At 44.8% G+C, this 11,477-nt stretch overlaps 1 protein-coding gene across 2 annotated transcripts in view; it reads left to right on the plus strand.

The window, feature by feature from the left end:
* The window catches only part of adkb (adenosine kinase b), a 116,246-nt gene that overhangs the window by 41,463 nt on the left and 63,306 nt on the right, over window positions 1–11,477 (plus strand). For both annotated transcript variants that reach the window (XM_037754624.1, XM_037754625.1), the window contains exons 5-6: window positions 8,404–8,576; window positions 11,364–11,472. In XM_037754624.1, coding sequence (XP_037610552.1) covers window positions 8,404–8,576; window positions 11,364–11,472 — 282 coding nt within the window. The remainder of the gene's footprint in view (window positions 1–8,403; window positions 8,577–11,363; window positions 11,473–11,477) is intronic.

The following is an 11,477-nucleotide window of genomic DNA, read 5'->3' on the forward strand; positions in this document are numbered from 1 at the left end:
GCTGTCACCGTATCCATGGGAGGGGGGCCACCGCCACCTTCGCGAGATCAAAGCACCGTGAAAATCCACCATACTGCATACAGGGGAGTTGTTTGAGTTAGGGGTGTAGGGTGGAGGGGCAGAACTGATTTCACCTGTGCAGGGGCCGAGCACAGCTGCACTCCCACCAGCTGGAGCCCGCACCGACCACAGACGGGATTAGAGGCTTTAGCTGCGAAAGGTCCCTCATCATCTCTCCGCCTGAAACCTTGTACGGCAACAACCCCCGCAAACACGAATGCCACTTCTTTATGATCACTTAATAACACCCCCCCCAACCCCACACACACACACCCTCACTTCATGCACACACTCAGTAAATCAGCTCATGTGCTTTTATAGCCGCCATTGTCTCCGATAAATAGGACGACGCGGCAGTCTGGGACTCCCAGCCCATGAATCTGGTGTGGAGGCATTTCCCCCCCCTCCTCACAAAGAGGTATCAGTGTACGGGTCCGCCATTGTGAAGCTGCTCCCCGGCTTCTGTATCCGAGCTCAGCCCCTCATGCCTGCCAGGTAAACCCGTCTGCCTCTTTGCTGCTGCGATAGGGGAGTTTGGCTCTGACTGACTGAAACAACATCACCTTGTTTATCCTGTAAATAATTCACCCCTCCCGGGCAGACAGAAACAAAATCAAGGTTGTGTGTTTAACAAGGGAGGCAGGGAATGAAAAGGAGCCAAAAAAGAAAAAAAAAATCAGGTGTTTCCTTTTTAGATAAACTTGCCGCCTGGGGACAGCGACACATCCCTGATTCCTATGCAGCGCGAAGATGCTGCAGTGAGATGTGTTAGGAGGTGTGTATAGATATGTGTATGTGTGTGTGTGTGGTGGGGAGGTTTATTTTGTGTGCTCACTGAACTTGCCCTTTGATAGCTCTCTGAAGAGGGTGCAGAGATACTGTCGGGGACATCCTTGTCGTGTTTAACATCAGAACCTATGGAGTGTGTCAGCGCGTCATCGAGTTTGATGCTTATCATTGCGGGGCTGTTCCTGGGAGCTGTCACCTCACCGCCCGCCGCCCCGTCGGTGACACACATGTGTGTGTGTACGTGGACATGCAGGCTGCCTATGTTTTGGCGTTTTGTGTTGTCTAACACCACTCCCCTGGGGTAGTGTACCAGTGTCTAGTTCAGCCAGACTGTTTGTTTCCTTCTCACTTGTAGCATACTCTCTCTTGTATTTGTTGGTTTTTAAAAATGTCCGATACCCTGTACACTACAGTGCAGTTCACATGCATTGAGACAGTGAGGTATTTGTTATTATGTTGCCTCTGTATTCATTGGCTCTGAAATAAAACATTAGGTTAGGAATGTCACGATACCAGAAATTTAGTAGTCGATACCAATACCAGTGAAATTCCACGATTCTCGATACCCAATGCGATACCACGGTAAAAAACAAAAACAAAAGAAACACTTAGAACTCGTGTTAGGAAGTTAAACAGGCCATAATTCCCTCTCTAATATCTACTTTATATTGCTGTGAAAACATCTGCTTCAAACAACTGTATTTATTCCGTTTTTTTGCCAAAAACTACATTTTACAAGATAACATTTGAACACATGATGATAACATTATAATATACCTTCGCCTAATACTCATTTTTACTGAATAAAATGAACACATCATAATGTAACACAATGCAAACACTGTTAACGTTAGCTATTAGCTCCGTTATTTAGCCAAGCAGGACTGTGCTTCCCATCGGCTACTAACAGCTAATGTTAATCAGCTTTCCTCCTTCCGATTTCAACATGGATTTGTTGTTCACGGTGTTGCATTATAAGGGAAAAAGAGGGTGAATCCCCTGGATGTGTTGTTTAAGACTTAGTGAGTTAGTCTCGAGCCCTGACGTACCTATGGTACCTGCGGTACTGTAGAAAAACGAGTACCGTCACTGTCAGAATGTTGACATCAACTTGGTATTGAAGTATCGGTTCTTATGACATCCCAACAGTAGGTATTTTTCCATGCATTTGTTTATATGCACATTTTCAAATTGAGGATAAAAAGAAATTCAGAAAGTCACGCTACAATCACCAGAAATGCCAGAGTTCTAAAAGAAAAGAGTTTTTATGCATATCATAGATATTTCTTTCAAGAAAGATCACCTCTCTACTGTCAAGTTTCTAATAGAAACATAAAATACCTAAAAAAAAGTTGTTGTTTTTTTCCGCAGTGACGTGGTACCTGCCTCTGCTTCTTCTACTGTAGACAAACCACATACATCATGTTGTCACTCCCTCTTACAGTACAGTACATGCCTCCACGAGGTGCCTGGGAACCTGACACGTTACATGTCGCCTCCCCTCTCTATCCCCATTGTGTCTGATTAAAAATGCGACACAGTATGCATGGATCACATGCATAATACAAATGCCATCTTAAGTGGGAATCAGCAATGAAAAGCCATCATCAAAGTTGCTGCTCCTCGATTAATTATGTAATCCTATTGTGGTCTATTTGCATAACAGTAGTTGATGGAAATTGATTTGCATTTGCACAATATTTTAATGCAAAATAACGAACTAATGAGGAAATGTATTCCCATCTTCATCTGGCACAAATCCCTATTGTTCACTCCGTATGAATATAAACCGTGAACACCTTTTAAAGGTTCCATGAAATTGTATCATTACTTCTTTAATATGATTAAATTCCCTTAGAAACAGGTTGTCGTGGCGGGATATACACGCCTACTAGTGCAGCACGAGGTTAACTGATTTCTAGGAACAAACAGTTTTCCAAAGGTCCCTGTTTAATGGGATCTTTAACGCCAAGAGTCAGCCCTTTTATATGCAGTTCAGTTGTTGTTAAATTTGAAATCTTATGCTGAAGTAGAGCCAAAACAATAGGAAATGAGTCACTGTCCAAATACTTGCAGATTGCACAGCACACTTGAACATCATTAGAGCATCAGTCAGCTTTATGTTGTCCTGCAGCCAGAGCCTAAAGCTGCACGACAACTGTGAAACAACCGTCACGAAAGGAGACTTGAGTAGTGATCCACAAGCCTCCCTGCCACGCTGGTGTGTCAGCAAGGGACGAGCCAGCCACTGATCAGACGACGACGAGGATCTGGATATTTGAAGCTGATATTGGGCCGGGTTCCCATCGGGCTACATGCTATGCCTCCTGCCTCCCCTTTGAGTGTTGATTGCAGAGAGGAGAATGTGGTTGACTGATCTGAAAGGAAATTACTGGAGAGAGAGCTTATCCATGCCTTTGACTGATAATCAGCTCATTATCGTGTTGATCATTTACAGCTCTCCCTCTCGCCCGCTCTCTATTCTTTTAGCTGTGTCACTGAAGCAGAGCACGGAGACTTTTAATGGCTTGGCAGGGAGCCCGCTGTGGCGAGGCAGGGTTAAAACAAGCATGCTAGCCCTGGCTAGTCTCCACTTTTACACAGTGCAGGTCCCCACCCCACTTATCAACCCTCCCAGGGAAGAGGGAAAAAAATTAAAGAAAAACAACAACAACAGCGACAACAACATATGCAACCCCGACGCGAGCCGTGCCCTAGCACCCCAACATGGCTAACTGTGCATGAAATTGAACTGATTGGAGTTATTGACCAGAAGGCTCCAGCCCCTGAGAGGACAGGGAGTATGGTAGTGGTGGTGGGGGTGGTTGGGGGGTTGCGTGTTACCTGATTGAGTGAAAAATCCTCAGCCGGTTGCTTTGATGCCCTGCACTTTACAGGAAAGAGTGATTTAATGGAAGCTGCCAGACCTCATCAATGTCAGCGCTCGTACTGAGGGCCCTCCGCTCCGCCGTGCTTTATATAAAAGCGCTCGCCATGACAGGTCCTGATGGACAGATGTTTGCTAGTTGTTTTAACTGCACAGTAAAAAGAAACACGGATATGAGCCTCCACCTCTGGCTCTAAAAGACAGACTATGCAAGCAAGCGAGCGGAGGCTGCGACAGGCCACCCCGACGTGCAGCACCCTCGCCCTCAGCTATTTTAGGCCTCTATAAATAGCCCTATTGAATTTTTGCCGGGTTGATAAGCCTATAATTAATGTGACCATCATTAGGCACGGACATGTTCTCCTCAAGAGGACCCCGCTGGTGAGGTGAAGCGAGGAGAATGGAGACTTTGCCTCCGTCCTTGTTTTAAGGATGAACCGAGGAGTGCGAGAGGGTTGGAAAGTGGAGTGACGGCCAACCAGCCGGCTTCCCGGCGACGTGCAGAAGGCGCCACTTTGTTGTCGAGCTGCAGGATAACACACAGTGTCATCTATCAACTCTCCACAAAAGCCCACTGTGCCGCGTCTTCAGTAGATCTGAATTGCATTGGAATTGCATCATTAATAGAGCAGAAATGATTCCCAGCAAACTCCGGGAGAATACATTGACCCCTGAGGGAGACTAGAAACAAGACAATGTTTTTACAGGAGGAATATCTAACTAGAGGTCCCATTACCACTTCATCAATATACAGCAGCAAGTGAGCGGGGAGACGGAAGAGAAAAAAAAAAAAGAAGCAGAAGAAGAGGGAATGTAATAGCTTATAGTGCTAATGGCGGTCTGAGCGCTCAAGTCCCAAACATTCAGCCGCCTCATCTCATCTGGGCTGTGTAATTGCCCTCCTGGAAGCTGCCACGCGAAGCGGCTGCCTCCGTAGTGAAGAGTGGCAGCTGCTGGATGTTGAGGAGCAGGCCTAGGTCAACTCCCCAAGTGGGGGCTCCTTGCAACCATGAGATGTCATAATTAATAGCTATCTGGGGGCCCCGGGGCCAGTGTTGGGCGGGCGGTTGGGTGGGAGGGTGAGATTATTTGGGTAAATGGAAGCCAAACAGAAAGAGACACCAGACTTTTTCTCCACTTAACATAATGTATACTTATCACTTTGCCTTCAGCGAGTACGCCTTTACAGCATCTTACCCGCCCCCCCTCCTGCTTTTCAGGGATATTTTTCCTCGCTTGTTTGTATTGGGTTTCCCTTTCGTATCTTAACGTACCTAGAGATATGTCGCTGTGGCGTATCATGGGAACTTATTAATCTTTGGGGACCGCCGTTCTCCCTAGTTAAGTAAATATACATGAGCTGCTGTGCGAGAGATACAAGCTCCCAGCACCTTCAGAAAAATCTGTTACTTCAGCTTCCCTCTTTCTTCCCATCCTCCTCTCTCTCTCTAACATGCCGCCTGGGGGCAAATCTCACTCTGTCTCATCTGCTGCTTAATTTCACTGGAGCGGCCCTCAGTAATGAAGCGCCTTGATGTACATTTGCCAATTTCTGCCTCTGCCACTGCGGTATAATTGGGATGTGACTAAGCATGAATACCCAGCGCAGGGTTGGTTGACCTCTCGGCGACCCCGCGAATAGCGCTTTTGTCATAATGGAGGTATTATCTCACGTAATCTGGGAATGGAGAGGGATTGTCTGCAGGGTGCCAGGGATGGAAATGAATTGATATAACTCCCCGCTCCTGTGCACCACAGAGGAGAAAAAAAAAAACCCTGTAAGATACATTTTTTTACATGCTCATAATGAAGACATTTTCTTCTTATCTATTGCTGCTTTGTGTTTATTGGAGGAGGAGAGCAGCTTCTGGCAAAAGCAGGTTTTTTTTAGGAAGGGAGGGAGTTTTGATGCTATGGCACTAGAGAGGATTTCTCTGTATGTGTGTGTGTATATATGTGTGTGTGTATGTCAGCCTTTTCCCTGCGTGGGTGCACTGTGTACTCACGCACATGTTAGTGTGTATGTGTGTCTGTTAATGACCCTGTAAAATGACAAGCTGAGCTGGCAGTGAGAGTACAGCCGACGGTCAGAGAGAGAGGGAGAGGAGGTGGAGGAGGCAGGAGAGTTCAGATGGAGGTGGAGGAGGGGGTACGGTTTGCGAGGTCGGTGGTTCCACTGTGATTCACCATGCTGTCATCAGAGGGGACGGGAGCCCCTGAGTGGCCCTCTCTGTTCCCACCTGAGAGGCTTGCAAATGGAGGGGGGCCGTGCTGTCATTATTTACAGCCCGCAGCTCCTAACCTTGGATTCGGAGCTCATCACGACGAAGAGAAAATCAGATAGGACTTGACGTGTACCCGAGCCAGTGACCTTGATAAGTGTGAGGTTGCCTGCAGCAAGAGGTTAGCGGAAAGAAGAGCCTCGCTTCTGTCGGCTTTCGCTGTGGATTTGCGCGTGCGTGTTTGTACTTGTTTGTGTATTTTCAGCCAGGTGGGGAGGGAGGGGGTGCACGACTGAATGACTGAGCCATGACTCAAGATGACACGTGGAAGGCCTGCTCATGGGCCAAGATACAGCCAGCATATGTGGCATCATTATTGTTCACTTTGTTGGCACTAGTGCTGAAAAGATTAGTCGAGTAATTTATAAGTCTATTGACTGAAAATCAATTGACTATTAATTTGATCGCTTAATAGGGGTTGGGGGGTGGGGAATCCATACAGCATAGTATCGCAATATTTTGCACGGGAATATTGTATCGTTACACGGATGTCAAGTATCAATCTTTTAATATATAAACTATTAACCCGCTTAACAATGGAACACTGAACACTGAATAAGACATTTACAGGCGACCAAAAAGGTTATAATTAACTTTCATGAACTGAAAGCACACTGTGAAAGGGTTAAAGTTCTACGACGAAAACCTGGACAACTTCCAACACCGTGGTAGCGACCTGTCAATCACAAGGTAGCCTCGCACTAAAGCATACCCTGCTTTATGGTCTATTTGACTCTAAATGAGACCATAATTTACTAAATGAACATCATGCTGTATTGAAGGAGACTTGAAACTAGCGATTGAGACCATAAACTCATGTTTACAATGTTTACTGAGGTAATGAATCAAGTGAGAAGTAGGGTCATTTTCTCATAGACTTCTATACAATCAGACTTCTTTTTGCAACCAGAGGAGTCGCCCCCTGCTGGCTATTAGAATGAATGCAAATTTAAGGCACTTCCACATTGGCTTCACTTCTCAGACCCAGAGTTGACCCACTGGCCCGGCCGCTATTTTGTCTTTCAGAGGTTGTAACCTCAATCTTAAAGCTAGTGAAGATACTGGTTCCATATGAAACTAAACAAACGAAGGAATCGATTGGTACCAATCATGTCAGGAAGAACGCTAAATAATGCTCCAAAGTGACGCAAAATTTTGGTGAGAAAAAACTGGCATGGCCATTTACAAAGGGGTCCCTTGATCTTTGACCTCAAGATATGTGAATGAAAACACATCTTATTTGATAAAACAGATGTTGACAAACTGCATAATTTGCAGTTGTAAAAAGGTTACAAATCGTAATATATCTTATCGCAATATTGCTTGATAGTTATTTATCAAGGAAACATTTGCTGTTTGCAGCTGCTAATAAACTAAACATCCCTCTTTTCGGTTTAATATCACTCTAAATTGAATACTTTTGGATTTTGGACTGGCATGAATTTTTTTTCCAAAAACAAAGGTATTAATAGTGAAAATAATCAATATTTGCCGCAATGATTTTATTAACAGGTAAAGGCCAGCTATATTTGTAAATTGGTAGCCTTGGTTTGAAAACACACCTTGCTTAAAGTAATGATTTTTTTTCCTAGGTTATTTTTTTTTTTCTATTTGGCTGTTTATTTTTTTTTCCATCTGAACTAGTTACCTAGAGACCAGAGGGGGGGGCGGGAGGGAGGGTGCAAAAATAACAGGGAAGAGCATCTCTGGATGGGTGATGAAAACGCATTTCTCTTCCCCCACCGAGATGCTATTTGGTCGTGTGAAATGATTAATTTCACACATATACAGGTCATCCCCCAAAAGCAGCAACATCTCATTCACAAGGGGCCCCCGTCAGCAACAAAACAGGAGGCTGCAATAAAATGAGCAAACAGCAGCACGTACTGTACGTCAATAAATCTTTGGAGGTTAAACCTGAGCGCTGTAGAATTTGAGCAGCGCCCCCCCTCATCAGGTAAAAGTCACTGAGTACATCAGGACCAAAAAAATGGCCGACGAGCAGTTCAGGGAGTGTCCTGTGGTAGCAGGTACACACACACTCTCTCTCTCTCTCTCTCACACACACACACACACACAGTCTGTGTTTGCATAAGTAGGATGGAGCCTTGAATTATGGGGTTTGTGTAAATAAGGAGATGAGACTGTTTTTAGCACACATGGAAGAGGGAGTGCTTGGATGAGAATAGTGCTTCTATGTGGAGTGGAATTGGTCTCGGGTTGTTTACGACAGCTCGCAGCCCTCATATATCACAAGCAGTATGTTTGCTGTGAAGCTACAGTTTGTGTGCCATCTGCCTTAGCTGAACTTGACCCTTCAAACAGACTTATATTTTGTAAACTGAGCTCACTGTAACTGCTGTTTTTTATTTTCTCTTTTCCTAGTGGATGATCCAGGAACCCCACAAAGTGGCGACTTTCTTCGGGTGCATCGGCAGCGACCAATTTGGGGAGATCCTGAAGACGAAGGCAGCAGAAGCCCACGTCGACGCACATTATTACGAGCAAAACGAGGAGCCGACCGGTACCTGTGCCGCCTGTATCACCGGGGACAATAGGTTAGCCACCTTTCAGTCACCCCCTGACCAACAAATGACCCTCCAGCTCAGATTTGAAATAGTCATTCTGGTTCATTTTCACATCCTCAGGCAGACGCTTGACTCCTCGGGGCTGGAAGTCATAACAGGGAATCATAGCTCAGCTCACACATCAAAAGGAAAAAGAACAGCTTGAGTGTGTTTTTCCAGGCCCCCACTCAGTCTCTGCCGCCCCAGTGGGTTGTCATCCATCTATAGGCTGACAGTAGCAATGTGTTAGAGATGGCTGGGCTATCCCAGCTCTCACCTGTCAGCCTTCTCGCCTGTAAAAGGGGCTTTAGCATCTCTGGCGACTCTCACGCTCACGTCATCATCAGCACGTCTGAGACAGCAGAGGTCAAAGCCTGCGCACACACAAATATCACTAACAGTGAGGGCTCCAGTTCATGATAGACCAGGTGTGGATCAATAACCTCCTTCTCTAAACACTCCCCTCCTCTTCAGCCCTTCATCCGCTGCTACTGGAGTTGTCAGTCAGTCAACGGCTGGACCTCGACCGCCCCGGGAGCCGGCCCCGCTGAATGGTCTTAGTGGGCTTGTTTGATGTGGCTCTGACACCTGAAAAGGTCAGGTGCCGTGCTCAGGGAGACGAGCTCTGTAATATTTCTTACAGGTGTTTAACAGACAGCTCAGGAGGCCAGGGGAAAGGTCTCCGGCAGGGGCAGATTGGAAGGGCGATGGCTTTGAAGGATTGGGAGCCAGTATGTCACAGCCCTCAGGCTTTGATTAGTGCAAGTCTTCAAAGAAAAAAATCCACCTCCCCTACTCAGTCTGACACCTTGAGATCCAATCTGTAAAGATACTTTATGTATCTATGAATAATCACATTTTAGGCATTCCGTTTATTCAGTACTTACATTTGTAATCAAAGCTTCAATCAGTCACTCCCTCCAGGATCTCTGAGTTTTTGTGCTGTCCAAAATAACTTATTTTGCATTTTTGCAATTTGTGACCGATTTTACGTTATTTTGCGATAAATTGTGCTAATATTTAGAATATTTTAACGTTTGAGATTGTTTCAAGAACCTACTGCCATCCTTGATGTGTAATAGAGTGCTACAGGGATGATGTATTTTTGTAGGCCAACCAGGAACTTAGAATCGCCCAATGGGATTTTGGATTATTGCAGAAAATAAGCTCTGTGGCAAACAAGCGTTTATGATACTTACACGTTTTGTTCCGTAAAATAATCTCAACAAATGAACACCACTTTTAAGATTTTTGAAGTGTGAATGCAATCGCCAGAAGTAAAAAAAGTGTTAAAAACGTTAACTATAAATGACCTACACCACGGTCGCATGAGGCGTAATTACGTACTATAGTCTTTTTTAGCCACTTGTTAGCAACCACCTTTTTCAAGACATATAAAAGCTTCAAAATTAGCGAATGGGATATTTACTGATGTATTTTATATCATAGAACAAAATGTTAAAATCTCTTAAGCTTGTGGTAACCACAGACCTTATTTCTGGCATCTAACTAAAAACCCATTGACTTCCAGACGAGGGAACCAGAAGTGCTAAAATGCTAACTGATTTCCGGAGTTTAGGACTCATTCCTGCATCACTCTATAACGTCCAGTTAGAGTAAAAGTTGTCGCTAGCCTCTGCTGTTAGTTATGCAAGATGTAAGGTAACCAAAGTGCTTCCTACAATACCATTTAGCATTGCTAACAAGCTCTGAGTTAGATTAGAAATTGATCAGTTTTGGCAAATCTTGGTTGGAAGGTACACAGCCTTAGAAGACAAGTTGTAGGGAAACAAAACCCTAGTAACCAAATTTGCAAGAAAGTCTCATTTATGGAGATTGACGCTTGATTTTAAAAGATAAAATTGGTTCTGAATTGCTTTATTTTTATATAGAAAACTGGCAATTGGTAAAACTAGCAAACATTCTTCCAGTCTGACCAGTTTTCTGAATGAAAAGATCTCGCAAATAAAGCAGAATTTGCATAATAGCAAATTCCTGGAGGGACTGATCAGCTATTTGTTTCCCAGTAGCTAATAGTAGTGTTTCAGTTTCACAGTTTGAAGATGTGATATCATTAGATCTAGCTGGTTATTTGACAGCGCTGTGCTTCGTCCATGTCTGTTGGACTTCCTCAGTAATGACACTCATTTTGTCTGTCATGCTCGCTCTAACCTTTGAGTCCATTACTGCAGCTCAGGTCGAGTGCAGTCCTAATCCCGCTGTCATATCGTAGCCGTCGTCATCGCGCTCTGATCAACTTAGCACGCTGTTACTCTTTTTTTCTCTGACGCTAACCACGGTGAGCAGCTTTTTTCTCGCCCTGCGAGAACGGACCTCTTCCTGTGTAGCAGCACCCACCTGTCATATGTTCGCCTAACAGTTTTCCCCCTAAGTAGCGATGATGGTTGCACTCATTTTGATGGCCGCTCATAAAGTGACAGCACACGAGGACTAGCTAATGATCCATGTTAAGATAATGCCACCTGCCTCCCTTCCAGCTCCCACCGCTCACTACTCAGCTCAAGTGTTCATTTACTAATGCATTTCTGTTGTTTTCCCACCTTTTGCTAACAATGGACCACTTTCCATTTTGTGATATGATGACATGAAAGACATCCAGATGCCAAGTTCAGACATTCTGAGAAACCATTATCATGCTTTTATATGGTGAAAGAACAAAGGAAAGTCTGGGGCCACAGTGTTTTTAGGGATGTTTTTGAGACAAAATTAAGATGGATGATAAGCGAGGTGGAAGATTTATGGGGTCTGTCTCGGCAGGTCCCTTGTTGCTAACCTGGCAGCGGCAAACTGCTACAAAAAGGAAAAACACCTGGACCTGGACAGCAACTGGGAGCTGGTGGAGAAAGCCAAGGTCTATTATATTGCGGTAAG

The sequence above is a fragment of the Sebastes umbrosus genome, chromosome 20 (genome assembly GCF_015220745.1).
Source record: "Sebastes umbrosus isolate fSebUmb1 chromosome 20, fSebUmb1.pri, whole genome shotgun sequence".
NCBI lineage: Eukaryota > Metazoa > Chordata > Actinopteri > Perciformes > Sebastidae > Sebastes > Sebastes umbrosus.